Below are 19,442 nucleotides of genomic sequence, written 5' to 3'. Positions count from 1 at the left end.
TACCAACAAACAGACACTACAGTACATTTCATCAACCAGATCAACTGAAAACAAACCAACCAACCAACCTGATCAACTGTCTGCTGGTCTTCGGGGGTGGCATCAGCGCCGCGATCAAGCGGAGCAATGGCGTCGAGAAGCTCCTCCTTGAGAACGGTGGCGTCTTTGCCTTTTTTGCTCAAAAAGGAAGAGAAGGAGACGCAGACGCAGAGTCTCCATTGCGTCTTTGCCTTTTTTGACAAGTTATGACCTATTAATTTCTATAACTAAAACTTAACCTATATACTTTCTTAAGCTTTTCATATTGACATATTTTTTACTATTTCCGTTACATCAATTATCCTTTTATGTTTTTGAAACAATTGAAATTAACAGTATAGTAACTGATAAATACTCACCTATCCGCATAAAATATCATTTACTAATTAATAAATGATTTACCATGCGTATCTACCAGTAAATTATTTACACTAAATCATTACCAGTAAATAATGCCATTTTACTTTATCACTTAAAAAATATGTTATTTACTTAAAAAACCATTTAAAAAATATACTTTTTAAATATACTATTTAAATATGTTATTTACTTTATCACTTTAGTATATGTTACTTAAATATACAACTTAAAATATGTTGGCCACTAGAAGAGTGTACAACTCCTCAATTCAGCATTTCTTAAATGTAAAGCATGCGAATTCTGCTTTTAACATTAAGTTTGTATGGCATCAAATCTTTTTTTCTTCAACATAATTTCTCAGAGGAAAATATAGGTGGCAGCCAACTTCAGGCGTACCCGTTAGAAATTGGATATTTGAGAATCTTTTATAGAATATATGTAGGCTTTAACACCATACCTCAAACCCCACTTAATCAGAGCATAAACACAGCAAATTATGCTTGTGCTTTACTGCTTCTGCGCTGCATGGAAGGATAGATAAATAGACAAACAAATATTTTTCAAACTAATCAAAGGGAGCCTAAAACCCTGCCTAGTAACCTCCTAAGACTTGACACTACAGTTTACAAAAGGGCCTCAGCGAAAGGTCGAACTACGGTTCCCAGTTGCGGGGAAAGCCTTCCGACGCCTCCCTTGTGCAAACTCTCCTGTTTCGTCATCTTTCGGTGTGCAACTTTTATCTGATTTTTTCTTGACCTTCAAATCACGTATACGTCTTTCACCTGGCCCAAGTTCTTTGGAATTCTCTTCAAATACAACCTGTTTCCTTGCTGCTTCATAGTCAAATGGCTTCAGTTGCAAGCCGATGGATTCCCGAGGTTTATCTACTTGTCTTACTTTCCTTTTCTGATAGTCTGAATCAAAACATTGTTGGAAGCTTGAAGACAAATCAGAGAGAGACATTGGTTCTTCCCGATCTGTTCCCAAGGCAGATGCCACCAAATTGTCATTGTCGTCATCTTTTGAGGTTCCTAAATCACCATTTCTTGATTCCTCAACGTCTAAATCATCTTGCAACATAATGACGTCATCCAATTTCGAGTTGGCAGGTGATGCCGCCGCAGGTGGTGGGACTTTGGAGGCTGTGACAGGTGCTTCTACAACTGGTTTTGACTGGTCGCCAATACTAGAAAATGAATGGAAGGGAAATTGTACTGAAGCTCTGATTTGCTGTAACTTGACCTCTTCCTTGGTCTGCAAACACAAGAGTTGAAAAAATGACCGCTTAGATATCAAACCGAATAAATTCAAATGGCATTTCAGTTGACAGTAGGTTGGCTCGTTTGATGCGCATAAGAAAATTCTAACCTCTATGGCAGTTTAAATATCACACAAGTGATGTTTTAACAAGTTAACGGATGAAAAAGAAACAAAGGAAAAGAATTGATCAAATATCTATGGCCATGCCACAAGAACCATTCAAAAGGAATCATAGCATGGCAAATGCATAAATTATCAGTTTATTATTCTCTTACATATGTGTGCAGTGCAGTATTCAACCCTGAGAGGATCATGCGTCCATTATTGTTCTTACTTCAAACTCGGAGTATACGGAGTTGAGTTATTAACCACACAGAAAATTGAATTAAAAAAAAAGGCTTGAATGACACTTTGCAAAGCAATAAGAAAGCAGCTACAATAGTTTATAATACTTACCTTGTTACCAGAATTGAGCCTCTTTTTGGTGTTTGCACTACCCAGGAGTGCACCAAAAGCACCACTAGCCTTTTTCTTCACCTGAACGGTTGCTCCAGTGATCTACAAGACAAAGCTATCTTCAAACTAGAGCTCCAATTCAGAAAGAAAAACAAAAAAGTATCCAAAAGACATCAGCATTAACCTTTGCTGAATCAGAAAAGGAGGTATTGGTACTTCCGTCTTTTCTCTGCTCTGAAACAGCGAGGCTCTCTTTAAGAATCACTGGATCATGACTGCCAATATTGCCTTTGCCAATTTCACCAGGATGCGCAGAAGAGCCTCCTGGTCCATCTTTTTCAAATGTTGAAGGAACATGCTCAAGCACTGATGAGCGAGAAGTGGATGAAGATACAGATAAATCATTGTTGCTTGCAGTTTTATTCGCTTCCAGTTCATCATTGAGTACTAAACTTTCTTCGGATGCCTGCACAGTGAAAAGCTTTGTTGTCTCCTAAACAAAGATATGAAAATCAACCATGCGCTTTTGAAGCTGACTCTATACCCCACGCCATATTTTAAAAAAATAGATCAACTATTCGTTACTAGTTCATACAACATTTTTCAACATAAATGAAATTAGTGCAAGTGCAACCAATAAAAATCGATTGTGTTCTGAAAATTTGACCAACCAAGTGCACCTTAAATCCCTAGTCTCTAGAATTTAAAAGTATCGCTTCCACTTGTCCGTTTCTACAAACCAGTTCAACTGAATAAATGCTTCAAAAATTTCAAAATAAATAAATAAATGCTTTAGCAGATCAGATATACGCCTAATAAGCTTGAGAAAAGTATTTTTGGTGTTAATTTCACTTGGGTTCCCTAGGTTTATGATTGCATCCCTTTTCCCCTAATCCTTATATTGTAATACCAGCAATACCTAAATTTAGGAAATTGTTTCACATTCTTTTATATTTTTACAAATAATTCATCACAGAATTCTTCACTTGTCACACTTCAAAACAAATTTTTGTCCAAAAATCACAGAACCTGACGGAAGGTGCAAACATGAACTTCTAAGTTTAGAGACTCTGGATCCCACACATTGAAGTTTGGGCAAGAACACACTAGAGAATAACACGACTTGACTTCCAGATACAAAAAGAATACTTTTAACTTAAAAGGCCCCAGGATTACAAAAGAATAATCTCATTCTCTGCAGAAGCAAAGCAGAGTAATTTCATAAACTTCCAAATCCAATTTCATAGCTCCGATCACATTCAACAAGTTTCTATTCCAGAACTTCCTTTATTTACAATACACTGTCATAGTCGGCACAATGATTTGTCCAAAAAATGCTCCTATTGACTTAAGTTCACACTTATCAGTTTTTAAAGTGAATGAATGGGAAAAAGAGTGGCTCCCTGACATCATGGAAAAGACAAAGCAGGAACATAATAGCTTCGCTTTTGCTTTTGGGCAGCAAGAGAAAATAAAAAAAGTTGTGGCTCTCGAATTAATGGTTTGAAATTGTATTTTAAAATTACTTAATAGGACAAGGATGACATCTGATCTAAACTGACACAGAGATTACAAAATTTCACTATGCTTTTGGCCCATTTAGAACGTATATTCAAACCATGATTCTTGATTTTGACATTTGAAATTCAAATTTTTTGTGAGAGGAAAACACTGCAGTAGAATCAATTATTTGAGCTTGAGTATATGAAATAAACAGGCCCTTACGTATTTTATGGCTCAAACAGCTCTCTAAAGGAGCTATCAGATTTCAGAAGATTTGTTCAGATAGTCTCAAAAGAATATTTTGATCCAGAAAAATAATAATAATAATAATAACAATCTGCTCTCTGCACCCTTGGGTGATGGATGTTTGATACAAATTCATGTCTCTGCAATCTATGAAAAAACAATCCTTACTCATCTCAATTGTAAACCATTGCATCAGGGTAAGTAGGGTTTACCTTTCCAATGCGTCCCTCTTTCAAATATTGTTCAGCAGCCTCAAATGCACCAGCATTTTGCATTGAATTCCTGATGATACTAACAACAGAACCAAGATTACGCTCAATGTAAGGATGCTTTGACTTGACCAACCGCCGTAACTTGCTGGTAGCATCAGGCATCTGCTTGGCTTTTTACAAACAAAATGAAGATACGATTGCAAATAAACATCTCTCCAAAAATTATGTGGTATAAACAGAATTTAGTTCAGGTTCGCAATTACCAATTTCAAGGAGAGTTTTGTTTGGCAATATATAACCAGTACTTTCATCTTCTGCGCGCGCAACAACATCTCGCCACTCACAAAGTCCCTGCAAATCATTTTACAAGTACATATTAGAAAGAAGTACACAAGGAACTATGTCTAATTTATTAAAAAAAAAAAAAAGAGGACAAATTACACAACCCCCCAAAACAACAACAAAAAAAAGACAAATTACACATCCCCCCAAAACAAAAACAAACAAAAAAACTGTAGGCCTTGTCACAAAATGCCCCCTGAACTTTAATTTAGCTTCTTCTTTTTTTTCGAACTTCTTGCATATTTTCTCCCTTTGTTAAATTCTTCTGTTTTTGTTGTTGGCCGCCATTGATGAACCTCCAAGGTTCCTTAGGTCAAGTAAATTAAAAGAAAATTGGTGTGGTGAAAAAATGAGAACTCCTGTTGCATAATTACACTCTTGTGTGACTAAACGAGAAGGAGAAAACAGAGTAATTGTGTACTAAAAATAGTTCAATGACAATTATTTGTGTGACACGCTTTATTTCTATTAAAAATCTTAACATAAGGAGTTTTTTTGTTAGTTTTTTGCATTTCACGTGACATGTCTGCTAAAAATTTAGTTGAGGGGGGGAATTTGCAAGAGTTGTTGAAGTTCGAGGGGAAAAAAAGCTAAAATTGAAGTTCGCGTGGCCTTTTGTTACAAGGCCTATAGTTCGGGAGGAAATTGTCCATGGAAACCCAACCATCTCATATATATGGCATTGGATGAATTTCACTAGATATGCAAAAACGAGTGTAACATCCACCATAGTTCTTGGATTTCAGAAGATAACTTAATGTTGAAATTTATGCAATCAGTAGGAAGGAACGTACTGCAACAATGGCAAGCTGCTGAGCATTTAAACCAGCACTTTGTAGGCTGTAATAGAAGAGGCAACAATAATACAATTAATTCGACTAAGAAACACAGGAAAGAAAGGGCAAACAAGTTCACTAAAGGAGAAAAACCCACTATACCCATATATATAGAGGTAAGAATCCTCGGTCAGAAGCTCTTTCTCATAAAGCTGCATGCATATGTCATAACTGCGCTTGTAAACCTGTAGGCAAGAAGAGATTTCAATGCCCATGCTAAAAGTATCGTAAATGACTAATAATACAATGAGAGTAAGACCATAAAACACCATCTTTCCAGTAGCAGTATCAGCTAAAAACAGATAAAATAAACATAAAATGGAGGCGCCAAACAACAAATTTCATTTTCCAAACAAATTGCACGTCGACTATAAAAGGTAGCGACAACTAAACTTGGTATATACATAATTTTGTAACACATATCATAGCAGCCTATATAAAACTACAAAATACATTAACAACATAAGTCATGTGTTCAAATAGGCTGTACCTCTAGTAAAGAAGCATTAGGGCATTCAGACTCTTTGGACATCGAGAACAATTCTATTCTCATCAAATCATATATATGCAACAGATAGTGCGTATCTTCTCTAGCATATCTGTCGAGCCAAAACAAACTCAATAAGATACTAGTAGCAGCAGAAAAACTTGCATAACCCAGAAACAGAACACCATATCTAGACAATGGAAAACCAAAAGGCCATAGAATGTAGGAAACCAGACAAATTATGATGTTTGATGCTGGTTGTGTATCCTGAAATAAAGTACCTGAGTCCGATTTTGTGGAATAAAGGAGCTATTGAAATAAACAGACTATGTAAATCATCAATGAAATTATTCCAACAATAAAAATAAATAAAAATAACTAAATAGAAAATGAAAATAACAACAGCAATTTTAGCAAAAACAACATTCTTTCATATATGTTGGGACAAAAGGGTATGTTAGACGCCACTTACACTTCGAAGTGTTTGATAACACAAATTGTTTATACCAAGGGAACGGGTAAAAACAAATAAAATCCAAAAGTATGCAAAAGATCTAAACAGATCTCTAAAACTTTAAAATGCAAAATCAAGGCTCCCTGACTTGAGGTATTAATTTATAAATAACACAACAATACCCTATAACACCAGGAACTAGACAATATACACTCATAAATGAAGACATTATTATCCACCAAAGAATTTTTACCTGAGCATCTCCTCAGGAAGGGGGCGCAATCTCCAATCTGCATTTTGGTATCTGCAATGAGTTGCCAATTAACATTAGATATGCTGAGAAGTTGACAAAGTAGTAAAACAGAAGCTGCAGCAAAAGTGAAAATATAGAATAATAGTGAGACATTAATAAATACTAAAAAGGGAAAATAAACCAACTCTTTGTTAGCAGTGACTCCACAGAAATGGTGAAGAAGATATTCAAGACTATTCCTCTCCAATTTCAACACCCTTGAAGCCTGAAGCATGAAAAAAAAATAAAACCATGAGACAATGTAACAATGAGTTGATAGCAATTCTTTTTTTTATTATTTTTTTTTTAATTGCCAACATGGGAAGAGGATTGTTTCAAAACTAGAAGCAATAAGAGTAAGAGAGGCATTTTTCATTTAAGCAATAAATGAGTACATAGTGTACGTGAGAAACTAATAAAAAGGAAATAACTTCTGTGCCAATTTTTCAAAAGAGTAAAGTGCTATGAACACTGTTGCTCATACAAAGGTGATAAATAAGATGCAAATCAACCCATAAGAATCAAAGTATTGCCTGAGATATAAATCTCAGCAGTTTTAGAAATATTGACAAAAAAACAAAACATTAATAAATTTACAACCCCAGAAATCTCACGTTATATCTCACAACAGTTTTTTACCACCAGAAAGAAGAGTTAATCTAGATTTTGGAATCCCAATGACTACAATCTGTAATTGAAATACAAAACACTGATACAGATTTTAAATGCTCGATGAGTTTCCGTATAAAGTGAGCATAGAGTGGCGTCACCCAATAAACTTTGTAACCATATTCAAACTTTTGTAGGAAGAGGACGGAAACGACAGATCTAGAAAACAAAAAAAAATTTAATGGGGATGAGGGGCTTCAGAAACATACGAGTGTTGCTTTTTGGGTTAGGGAAATTCTAACATTAGATTAGGAGAATTCATTGTCTCATATGCGATCCAATGAACATAAATTATAATATCCTACAGAACGAAACTTTGACAACATCTTCAAATATATTTACGTTTCCAAATTTCACACTATAATCTTTGTAAAACTGCCAGATGAACAACATGGATGCACCTACGTAGCAAATGAGACATGCCTACTCGTAATTGGAGCTCCTTTTCTTGATTAGGGTATTGGTCGATAATCTCTGACTAGAGAACATGTACATTTTCACTCAAAAAGTTGTCACTACCACTTACGAAATTAGCAAGAAAGAAAAATATAGTGGTGAGCATAAAAAATCTACTTTTCCACACAAGAAAATGACACAGGATAATCATTCTCCGCATAGATAACTAAGATAAATTAGTTCAAGTTTCCAATAATTAGAAGCTTCAAGTTAATATACCTGTCCAGTATCAAACAAATTGCAGATGTAAATGCCAAAATCTCGTTGAAGCCAGACAATATCTCGATCTGCTCCATGCATCACCTAATTGAGTAAAGATATTGTAACATATTGTGATAGTATAAAATAAAGAGAGAAAGGCGGAGTGTAGGAGATCAACCTTTCTCTTTGCCGGGTCCTTGAAAACTTCCCTAAGGTATGGACCAATATGAATTCGAAGCTTCAAAGCATCTATTACAAAATCCTCAGTTCTAGTAGAAATTTGTATCAAACAAGTCAATCCTTGAAAAGAACGATACTGATTATGTTCCAAATCAACCTAAACAATGAAAGACCAAAGTTAAACATGTCACGTGAGAATTGAGACATGCCAAAAATATACAAGACAATGGTGAACTAACTAATTGCCGAACTATAGAAGACTCATCAACATTAACCGCAAATTCGTTTACATCAACAGCAACATAACAAAAAGAACTCGTTGTTTTGTCTTTGTGCAATTAACTTGAATTACTATAGTAACATTTACCGCAAATTCATTTGCACCACGTAGTTTAGCAACCAGTTCCTTCAGATCTTTGACTTCCTCCACAAGCTTGAATGATGTAGACTCTAGCGAGGGTGGTTCTACTGGCTCTATGTGCAGCACATCTTTATCCACAAAATCCAAAACAGAAAGCTCCTCCTGCACTTGTGCAAAGAACAATGATTAAAAACAAAACATCATTTCTTTGGACAAGAAAACCAAGAAACCTATCCTCAAAAAAACCAAGGGTAGAAGATAAGCCTAGCAAGGCAATAAAAAAGATGCCAAATTCTTTAGGCTATGTTTGGCAAAAGGGAACTATCGGAAAAAAAAAAAAAAAAAAAAAAAAAAATTGGTCGAGGAAATTAAGGTCTTTTGAAGGATTTGATATCCTAACCCAACCGATTCCCTCCTCTTTTCTCTCTTACAAAACAACCATGTTCCAAAATCCTTCCAATAATCTCCTCACCCCTCTCTCCCTCCTCCCGCTTTTCCCTCCAACCAAACAAGAATTAAACAAATCATGTTGCCAAACAAGAATTAAACAAATCATGTTGCCAATCAAGAATTAAAACAAAGAAAAATGGAACAGTATACAAGAATAACAGATTCAAAGATGAACAATTTTTTGAGCAAGTATATGAAATAAATAAAGAAACAAACCCCATTGATTGAATCCAAAAAAAAAAAAAAAAAGATTATAAAAGAACAAACCAAAGGATGGAAAGAGCTCTGGCCATCCTCACTCCTCTGCAACCAAACATGCTCAAATGGTTGGTTCGAATTATTCATAAAAATATTGAACTCCTGTTGAGGTCTCCGAATCGTCGGTATATGAAACGGCACTTTTGGCTTCGCCCCAATCATTTTCTTATCTTTCGTCGCGACCTTAACACCCGATTCTTGATTCGAATCATTCTCGTTCCGACTCGCCGCTTTCTTCTTCTTCCCACCAACCAATTGGAACCCATCATCCTCCATGGCCGAACCCGAAACCGAATTCGAATCATTCGTTAATCTTCCACCGGTCTCCTCCTCTTTCTTCCTCAACTTCTGAAACTCGTCCATCGCCATGTCGAACCTCTCAAAGATGTCGTCGTTCACGTCAACCAACCACTCGTACGCGTCGTCGATATCCTCCGGAAAAGCCCTTTCTTTGCCCCAAATTCGCGCCGATGAGCCGATCGATTTGAGCATCGACTGCGATTTCTCCGAGATTTCTTGGACTGGGACTTTGAATTCGTCGAAATTATGGTAGAAATGGAAGTCTTTGTTCGACGGAATTGGACGCGAGTGGCTTAAAAGCTTCGACACGGACGACGCCCAAGGGCCTGCGGTTAAGGTTCGGAGGGATTGGGCCTTAGAGGGCTCGGACTGGTCCAAGTTCATGGCGTCGTCGGTCATGGTGATCGCCAAGGTCCGTTGGAGTATTAGCAAAGGGTTTTAGGGCTAGGGTTTTAGATTAGAGGTCCCATTCCCATTCCCATGGCCGTGAGCATTGGAAGTTTGTCACACGTGACAGTTGTGTGTGCGTGAAGGCACGTGCCAACACACAATAAAATATGCATGAAAAGTTGAAATGCCTATTTTGCATTATCGGTCCTCAACTTTATACCCATGTCGCACTTGAGTCCTCAAATTTTTGTCTTGGCATTATAACCTTATAACCCATAATGCTATATTTTCGTATCAAGTGAGCCCTTCTACTCTCGAGTCCTTTCGCTCTATTTATAAATCCATCTAAAATCTTCACAGACTTATTTGGTTCATAGGTTTAAACTATATATTTTAAATCAAAATTTAATTTTTATAAAGAAAAAAGAACATTGTAATAGAATTAAAAAAATTCAAGAATTAAATTACACAGATTAAGAGTTCTCCGCAATCCAATCCATTACTTCCTATTAAAAAAATCATCTCAAATCTGTTACCAATTGGTGAGCCCTTCCAATCGAATCGAATCCAATTTAAAAACAACGGATTCCGTGGATGCCTATATCTCAAGACTTTTATAAAATTAATGACAAAATTAAAAATAAACACAAACATGACCTAAAATAAAATTAAAATAGCTCAACAAAATCCAATTCATTACAACATAATCAAATTCAAGTTTTTACAATAAACTAAACATACGATTCGACTCCATCATAACAAATAAATTTTAACTCAACTTTAAAGTAAAGTCTTAATCACTTACATTACTCATCTATTAAAAGATGTATACATATGTATACACGTATATCAAACATTTAAAAAAATGATATATTGTACATATTATTTAAAAATATAAAAAATATAATACATATAGTTTTGATAGACGGATTATATAGATTGAGAAATATCCAATTCACAGTCCAATCCGTAATATTCGAATAAGAAAAATTCCAATCTATTACTAATTCAAAATTTTCTCAACCTAATCTAATTCGGTGAATTGGATTGGGTTAAATAAATTGATGGACTCAATAAACGTCCCTAAGAAGAACATTTAAACTGTGAAAACTCTTTTACCAAACATACTCTAAGTGACACATATTTTTCATTGTTCAAAATACTTAAAGGGATAAAATTTGTTAACAGAATAATAAAGGGATCGATGTCACGAATATAAGATCATGAGAGTAAAATGTTAAATGAATTTATGTAATTATTTTTAAAATAAAAAAAAGAATATCTAACAATATCGAACATCTAACAATCTAACAATCTAATCTTTAATCTTTAACCTACATAAAAAGGCCAAAAAAGCTTCCCTTATTTTTGACAATTGGCATCATAAGGAGCATTCCCTTTACCACATTTTTTATTTTTCTTTCTTGTGTTTTATGAACATTTTTGTAATTTCTTTTTATCTTTTTTAATTTTTTTTGTTCTTTAAAAGTTTTTGTGCAATTTAATTTAGTTTCTCTGATAGGCCAGGTCTACTGGTCGTGTCAGTTTTTGATTATTAGATTAGGTCAAAATCAAATCAGATTGAAAAAGTATACAGAACATGTTGAGAATGTTGTCCTAGAAGCATGAGATATAATATGATATTTATTATTTATTTAATAAAAGAATTTATTCATTATTTTATGTGCATATATTATTAAATATTTTATGAATATCATTGAAAATTTCATGATTATTTTTGTGACCTTAAATATTGTATGTAAGCGTTATATGCGAGATGATAATATTTAAGGATAACAATCAAAACGATGTTCGTAATGAATTAAATTATGTTTGGAATCTTTAATTAAAACATTATTATTACATGTCATTCCCATTTAGAATTAAATGGTGTTATCCGCACTGTTAATATGGTGAGATATTGAATTTGTATATTACGCATAATGAGATTGTGTGGAACAGAGGCACATACACAATATAAATTTATGATAATTTATGTTAAGTATAAAAATTCTAATTGAGTCTATTGATGGTCATATATAGAATGATCTTAATCATGAGTTATTAGCACACTCATATTTATGGATTTGTGTCTTTTAATTTACTCGGTATGAATTTTGAGATGTTGAATCATATTCCATGTATTTTGGAGACATTATGAAGTGAGTAGTTAGTAATGTTATTATACAAGATGAAATCCATTCATTTTTAAGAAAAAAGTAGATAAATAATTCTCTTGAGGATTGATTCGGTACTTGAACTAGTAGGAGCTCCAATTCATGAATTTGTTTTATGAATCACTGTCCATTAGAGAACTAATGATACTAAAGAATAAAGATGTAATTATAAAGGTTAACGGATTTCACATAACTCTAATTATAAATAATTTATGGATGATTGATCTATATGTAATGGCTATGTCAAATGGATACTTAACAATTTAGAGTAAATTATATCTATAATTACGAGAGTGCAATTCTAAGTTTATAGTAGAGTAACTTTTAGAATTAATAAAATTAATTAATTAATTAAAGAGTTTTAATTAATTATTAATTTTATTGGAGCTCGAAATTATAGATCCATGAGTTCCCGCGTCGTCATTGCAATCCTACAAGACACTAAGGGAAAAATGGGAATTTAGAATTATGAAATCTAAATAGAACACTCAAGAATAATTAATTGAGAATTAATTATAAATTAAATAATATGATTATTTAAATTTAAATTTTAGAACACACATGTGGATGAGTCCACGTGGTGTACACGCCTAACAATGTGAGAATCCCTTTGGGATTTAGTTGCATGCTCTCTAAGTTATTCGATTAATTTATTTGATAAGTTATCCAATTAGAATTCAAATTAAATTAAGTTTGACTTTAATTGAATTTGAATTTGAGTCAAAATTGGACTGCATAATAAAGGAGAATTTTTTCTCCTTCCTTATCTGTAAGTTTTGCCAATCACAGGGGGAATATCCCTATGGTGGTCGGCCCCTGTGGATAAGAGAGAGAAGGAATTTTGTTTACAAAATAAAATAGAAGTGAGAGATAATTATTAAGCTTTATCTTAGATATAAAGTTTAGACTTCTTTTAGGAGTGTGACGGCTACTCTATAAATAGGAAATTACAGAAAATTGGAGACACAATTTTTGCTCTCCCAAGCATATAGTTGTCGATTTTATAGAGTGAGGAAAAAAAAAATTTTCTCTCCAATTCCACGTTGTGCATGTGTTGGTGTTCATGGAAAATTGAGTGTTTAAGTGCTAATCCTGTTTTGTTTCTAGTGTGCCTACATAAATGTTTTCGTAAATTTAAGGAATTGACGAGGAAGATTTAGATATTATAATTTTAGCTAAAATTCAAATATAAATAAAGTCATACTTCACTTTTCTTTTGAATTTGATTGGAAAACTTGTCAAACAAGTAAACTAGATATCTTGCAGAACAAGCAACTGAATCCCAGTGGGATTCTACAAGTGTCACACGCTCCTTGCACCTCCATGTGCCTGGGCGTGTGACCTCCTGTGGTTCCACCATAGTGTGTTCTAAAATTAATTTAATTAAATAATCACATTATTTATTTCGAGTGATATTAAATCTCAATAATTTATCTTGTATTGCAAATATTACAATGATGACACGAGGACTCATGTACCTATAATTTTGAGCATCAATAAATTTAATAATTAATTAATTAATTAATTCTGTAAATTTTAAAAGTTACTCCACTAAACACTTAGAATTACACTCTCAAAATTATAAACATAATTTACTTCTAAGAACTTAAAATGTCCATTCAATATAGTCATACATATAGATCAATCATTCATAAATAATTTATAATTAGAGCTAGATAAAATCATTTAACTTTTCTAATATTCTTTGACCGTTCATTTTTTACAATATCTTTTTTTAAATACTTTCTCCTTCTCACTTACTTTTAATTAAAATAATTCCTTTTAAATTTTTCCTACAGTCCTATTTAGTTTGCGTTTGGATAAGGATTTGTATCATAATTCGGATCATAGTTTGCGACTCACTATAATATTTTTTCTCATAAAAAATATATATAAATTAAGAATAATTTTAACTCATAATTCTGAATTTATGAACTAAGAGCCCGTTTGGTTGGAGGATTCGTTCTCTGATTGGAATCATGGTTCATGGTTCGCTACAATATTTTTCTTCATAAAAAATACACGTAAATAAAAAATGATTCTAATCTTATTGTTCTAATCTATGAACCAAACGGGCTCTAAACGTCTATTTAAGTTTTTTTTTCTTACAAAAAATTCTTAATATAACTATGGCCCCGTTTATTTCGCCGATTCGAGTTTAAAATTTGAGTTTTGCTACAGTAAAAAGCTCTAAAAAATAATCACATCTAACTTTTTTATTATAATAAAAAATTATCACATAAAATCACATCTCAACTCGTATTAAAAATTTAAATCAATGAAGTAAACGGCCCTACAATTGAACGGCCCTACAATTCTCCACGTGTGGACAGGACGCGGTTGAACTAATAAAAAATAAAGAATAGAAAGAAGGGAAAGTGGAGATGTCTCCTATGAAGTCCGAACAGACTAGACTAGCAACAAAAAAGAAAAATCAATCGGCCCAGTCATCCCTGAAGGAACTTTTTTGCACTCCTGAAGACAAAAAAACAGGGATCGATTCTGCACTTGCCCTTGGGAACTTGACTCATAATAATTCCTGCGTTGTGGCCGAAAAGTCGCGTAGAGATTATACGCACTCCACTTTCAAAAAAATGAGGTTTCTCTTCTCTTTCTCTCTAATCGTTCTTTGGTGTAAATGTCACTCATCAATTTCCCTGTTTTATTAACGAATCTAATCTTTTTTTTTTTTTTTTTTTGGGTTCAATGATGGTAGTCGGCATCCGGAGGTTCTTTGGGCACAGAGATCGGACAAAGTGTATTTGACGGTGGCACTTCCCGATGCCAAAGACATCAGCGTCAAGTGCGAGCCTCATGGTTTCTTCACTTTCTCTGCTTTGGGACTCAATGGCCAACGCTTTTACTTCTCTTTGCCTCTTTATGCTCCCATACTCCCTGAGGTATTTCTTACTTTCATTTTTATTATTATTCTTTCTTTCATATATATATATATATATATATATTTCTTCTGTGAACTTCTGTAAATTTAGTGATAAAAAAAGTAATAACTTGAATGCCCTTTTCATGGGCGAAGAATATTTATTTATTTATTTATTTTTTCAATTTTCAATGTATAAAAAAGAGCGAGTATGCTTTGAGATGGGTTTAGATTTTACATTGTTTTCCTTCTGAATTATCAAGCCTTTTTTTTTTTTAATAGGTTCAAAACTTCTTTTGCTATAATGTTTTCGCTCGTAAAAATTTAAACAAATTTGAATTTCTATTCGAATTTTCTGTTCAAACCTGTGAACCAAATGGGCCACCAGTCGTATTTGAGGTTCGGGTATTTTAGCTTAATCGTAGGATGTTCAAAGTTTTTTAATACCCTTTTGCACGATCTCTAATATGTGATTTTCGAAGTACGTCTATGGTATACTATTTGGATTATGAGTTTGAAATTGGTTCTGTACCAGTTGGTGCTAAATATAAAATTGGCGCTAGCATTTGTGCAAGAGATGGTCTTAGTTAAGCTTCCACGAGCAAACTAAAAATAAATTTATCTGGTACAACACTGATTGCAAATCATAACCCAGTGCATAATATATTTTGGCTCCGTTCATTTCACCGATTTGAGTTTAAAATTCTAGTTTTGCTACAGTAAAAAGCTCTCAGAAATAGTAAAATCTAACTTTTTTGCTACAGTAAGAATCTCTCAGAAATAGTCACATTTAACTTTTTTGCTACAGTAAGAAGCTCTCACATAAAGTCACATCTCAACTCGAATTATAAACTTGAATCATCGAATTAAGTGGGCCCTTTATATGCATAATCCTATATCGAATGATATAGCCACATTTTGGCATCATTATTAAGGCCCCGTTCATTTCGCCGATTCGAGTTTAGAATTCGAGTTTTGCTATAGTAAAAAGTTCTCAGAAACAGTCACATCTAACTTTTTTGCTACAGTAAAAAGCTCTCACACAAAATCACATCTTAACTCGAATTACAAACTCAAATCAACGAAGTGAACGGGCCCTAAGTTTTTGAAACTTGTAAAAGCAAGCTTTTAACTTTGAAATAATTTAAAAATGACAATATATTGTAATGATTAAACGTAGAAGTTAATACATCAACCAGTAGCAAATAGATGCCAGAATTAACCTATGCTATACTTGATGCTAGATTTGGCATTTCCTGCTCAACTGCTAAAATTTGACATTCGCACATTAATTTGTCATTGCATTGGATATGCTCTAAGCTTATGTATCATGCATTGCTGGCAACTTTTTGCTTTATCTAAGTAGGTTTAACTGACATTGTTATGCCATTTGATTCGGTATTACAATGGTGCAGGGTTGCAAGACTAAGGTTGGGTTAAGAAACATACTGTGCTCAATCCAGAAAGAGCAGAAAGGATGGTGGAAACGATTGCTAAAATCAGAAGAAAAACCGGCACCTTATATTAAGGTCGATTGGAACAAGTGGTGTGATGAGGATGAGGAAGAGTCCAACAGTAAGTTTATTGCATTTTCCTTGTTTGGTTTTGTGGTTTTAGCATTTTTCATGCGCTAAAAGGTTCTTCGACTGCGTTAATTTTTATTAACTTATTTGCAGTCCATCCTCACTTTTTTATAGTGTTTCTTCTGCTGTATAAGAAACAAAATAAGGGGGGAAAGAAAAATTCTCCATCACAACTTTATAAAATGTCAGCCGGAGGAAGGACGTAGTAGGTTAAGCTGAGTTATTCTTATTATTATTATTTTTTTTAAACAGGGTTCTGATGAATAATGGTTTCTTTGTTTTTAGTAATAATAATAGTTGAATAAGCTGAGAGAGAGAGAGAGAGAGGTTCTGATGAATAATGGTTTCTTTGTTTTTAATAATAATAATAGTTGAATAAGCTTCTGATGAATAATGGTCTCTTTGTTTTTAGTAATAATAATAATAGTTGAATAAGCTGCTGATGAATAATGGTCTCTTTGTTTTTAGTAATAATAATAATAGTTGAATAAGCTGCTGATGAATAATGGTCTCTTTGTTTTTAGTAATAATAATAATAGTTGAATAAGCTGCTGATGAATAATGGTTTCTTTGTTTTTAGTTGAATAGCCAAACAATTTATTTTAGGTGAAATGCAAACCAAACCAGAGGTTCCAATCCATAGTGCTGGAATGGGTAAAAGAGGTTGCAGTAGGCTATTAAAAATATCTTCAAGACATATGCTAATTGTTTTTACAGCTGTGTGGACGCTATTTGAATGAATTAATTGGGAAGATAGCAGCTCTGGACCCCAAGTTCAGCATCCCAAGTCTCTTTCTGAACATCTATCTTCAACAGAAATAAAATAAGAAAACTGATTTGTAGTTTTAAATTCATATTGCCAAACAGGCACTAATCTTTTCAAGGAATCCTTATTTGGCTTATTTCGATGAATGCTAGTGACGTGAACGGATGGAAAGACCGTGTTGGCAATAAATAGGCTAATGTTGGGGGGATGTTAAGAAAATTGAGTCCTTGATTCAGTGTTTTTAGCAGATGAATATTATAGTGATCCTCAATCTAATTGGTGCATTTCTTGGCTTCTTCATAAATAAGAAAATGCCAATGGGGTTTCCTAACTGAAAGTTCTTCAAATGAGCTTTCGATCTCCACATGGCTTGTTCTCTTGCTTATTTATCAAAGATGAAATAAAGATAAAACCATTCAACCCATCACCAGTACTTGCCAAGGGGAACGAGATCTTGCATCAGCTCTAGTTGTTGAAAGCTCAACCAATTGTGATGTGCATATTGAAAAAAGAGATCCAACTATCACATGTCTAAAAATTTAGAACTCCGGATTTAGATCGATTAGATTATGCATGTGTCATGTAAATATGATGAAACCTTGTCATTGGCATTTTGTATCTCAATCTTGTTACATGGTTGTAAGTTTAAATGTGTATAATAGCTTTTTCCCTCTAACTGTAGGTCCAACCTATAATTTTCACACTTATTTTTCTATATTTAATTATTTCAACATCTTTACGGTAAAATCTTATTGCAGGTAGCTAGGAAACTGTAAACTCTGATCAATTTTATCAGACAGACACACACACACATACACACACATATGCATATCACATGTTCGGTGTATTGTTTAAGATGTTTACACAATGTCTGACTGAGAAGCTTGTATTCCATTTTCTTGAGCTACAAATCCTCAAATAATCGTCAGCATTTAGATTTAAATGAGGTCCAACTCCTGAAACTTGTTTTAGCATTTATACCATGTCCTAAGTTGCGTATATTTGGATTTCTACTGAATACTTTTTACATTTTGCAGCTGACTTGGCCTTTGATGATGATGATGAAGCAGTAAGTTGCCTCTTTCATTTTCTAATATTGGGGGATAGAAAACTGTGTAGACTGTTAACTACCATGCTTGTGACCTGATCGTCTAATGTTCTCTTTCGTTTTACAGTACGTCGGTGAAGATGACGAAAGCGGCGACGATGAGGGAATGCTTTGTGAGTCTTTTAAGTTCTTAATTTCTTCCCAAATAATTTTATTTAGTTTGCATCTTTTGCTTTCCATGTATTTTCAGAGTGAATTCTTACAGTCTCTTTTCCACACTACACTATTTTTCTGTTAGCATAGACTTGTTGCATTTCATCAATGATAAAAGCCTTAAATCTCTTGTCTCTGTCAGAAACTCTCTTGCTGTAACCTCAACATTCCCCAACTACTTCTAATACCTAGCACGAAATCATAATGTGGTTACAGATCTCCCTGACCTGGAAAAGGCACGAGGAAACTAGAAACAATGAGCAGCAGCGAGCCACAGCGACATCCAGACCGAGATGAGATGGAGGCAGTCTCTTCGATAAATTGATTAATACACTAGAGAAACATTTGAGTTTGATGGAATAGATGAGTACTATCAAAACTGAGACTTGTATATATCTAGAATCGAACCTTTCATCTTCAGAGTAATGCGATCGTTTAGGCTGTAAGTCTCGGCTGTTTTCCGCTGGTGTATTTGACATGGAAAACCTTTTTCGCTCCGCTTAGCCCTATCCCTCTCTAGGGGTATTTTAGCGATAGGTTCTATAGGAACTAGACAATCCTATTTGGTCAAATACCTAGCGACAAACTCCTATGTTCCTTTCATTACAGTATTTCTGAACAAGTTCCTAGGCTAATTTCATGGATTGTTTTCTTACCGTTCCAGATCCAAAGGTCTCATTTGATGATCACATGGATACATTTTTCTTGCTAGTTTAAATAAGATCACATTGGCACATCTTGGTTGCAACTTCGGGTTCGTTCCCTTCCTGTGTTTTACGAGTTGCCATATATCTAATACAGTTTATTAATTAAACTGTATTAGTAAACGATAAAAAGTAAAGGGCTCAAAATAAAATCACATCAAATTAAATAAAAAATAAATAAAACAAATTTAAAATGCAAGAAAATAGGTTAAAATGTCAAGAACTAAGGTGATTTTTATGCTACATGAGTAGTAAAATAACTGTTTTATAATGTTAGCAAACTTTTCCCTTTTTTTTTTTTTTTCCTGATTTTCCTACTTA

At 33.8% G+C, this 19,442-nt stretch overlaps 2 protein-coding genes across 3 annotated transcripts; one reads left to right on the top strand and one right to left on the bottom strand.

The window, feature by feature from the left end:
• Positions 1-767: 767 nt before the first annotated feature.
• Positions 768-9,867, bottom strand: LOC21392149 (protein RRP6-like 2). The gene is made up of 14 exons (XM_024175646.1): positions 9,072-9,867; positions 8,361-8,516; positions 7,992-8,150; positions 7,832-7,915; positions 6,634-6,713; positions 6,449-6,499; positions 5,745-5,853; positions 5,357-5,439; positions 5,213-5,258; positions 4,340-4,427; positions 4,077-4,246; positions 2,300-2,581; positions 2,116-2,217; positions 768-1,653 (listed from the first exon to the last, which is right to left on the bottom strand). The coding sequence occupies exons 1-14, from the start codon at positions 9,759-9,761 to the stop codon at positions 1,036-1,038; spliced, it is 2,718 nt and encodes a 905-aa protein (XP_024031414.1). The 5' UTR covers positions 9,762-9,867; the 3' UTR covers positions 768-1,035.
• Positions 9,868-14,337: 4,470 nt separating this feature from the next.
• Positions 14,338-19,080, top strand: LOC21392148 (uncharacterized protein At3g03773). Of its 2 annotated transcripts, none has more exons than XM_024175658.1 (6): positions 14,338-14,528; positions 14,646-14,829; positions 16,223-16,382; positions 18,194-18,225; positions 18,332-18,377; positions 18,634-19,080. In XM_024175658.1, the coding sequence occupies exons 1-6, from the start codon at positions 14,524-14,526 to the stop codon at positions 18,666-18,668; spliced, it is 462 nt and encodes a 153-aa protein (XP_024031426.1). In that variant the 5' UTR covers positions 14,338-14,523; the 3' UTR covers positions 18,669-19,080. The 2 variants fall into 2 exon arrangements, with proteins under 2 accessions (XP_024031426.1, XP_024031427.1); XM_024175659.1 differs by lacking the exon at positions 18,634-19,080 and adding an exon at positions 18,560-18,632.
• The last annotated feature ends 362 nt before the right edge of the window (positions 19,081-19,442 follow it).

The sequence above is a fragment of the Morus notabilis genome, unplaced genomic scaffold (assembly GCF_000414095.1).
Source record: "Morus notabilis unplaced genomic scaffold, ASM41409v2 Scaffold752, whole genome shotgun sequence".
In the NCBI taxonomy this organism is placed as follows: Eukaryota; Viridiplantae; Streptophyta; class Magnoliopsida; order Rosales; family Moraceae; genus Morus; species Morus notabilis.
The sequence above is the reverse complement of the archived record's forward strand: the minus strand, read 5'-3'. Positions and strand labels throughout refer to the sequence as shown.

What these genes read in the sequence shown, in the direction of transcription:
- LOC21392149 (XM_024175646.1), bottom strand. Translation starts at nt 9,761, where the DNA reads ATGACCGACGACGCCATGAACTTGGACCAGTCCGAGCCCTCTAAGGCC. An exon ending in CCTTTTCTGATTCAGCAAAG is followed by an intron (nt 2,218 to 2,299) that starts GTTAATGCTGAT and finishes TTTGTCTTGTAG; the next exon opens with ATCACTGGAGCAACCGTTCA. An exon ending in GGCTCAATTCTGGTAACAAG is followed by an intron (nt 1,654 to 2,115) that starts GTAAGTATTATA and finishes TTGTGTTTGCAG; the next exon opens with ACCAAGGAAGAGGTCAAGTT.
- LOC21392148 (XM_024175658.1), top strand. An exon ending in GGATGAGGAAGAGTCCAACA is followed by an intron (nt 16,383 to 18,193) that starts GTAAGTTTATTG and finishes TACATTTTGCAG; the next exon opens with CTGACTTGGCCTTTGATGAT. An exon ending in CGACGATGAGGGAATGCTTT is followed by an intron (nt 18,378 to 18,633) that starts GTGAGTCTTTTA and finishes ATGTGGTTACAG; the next exon opens with ATCTCCCTGACCTGGAAAAG.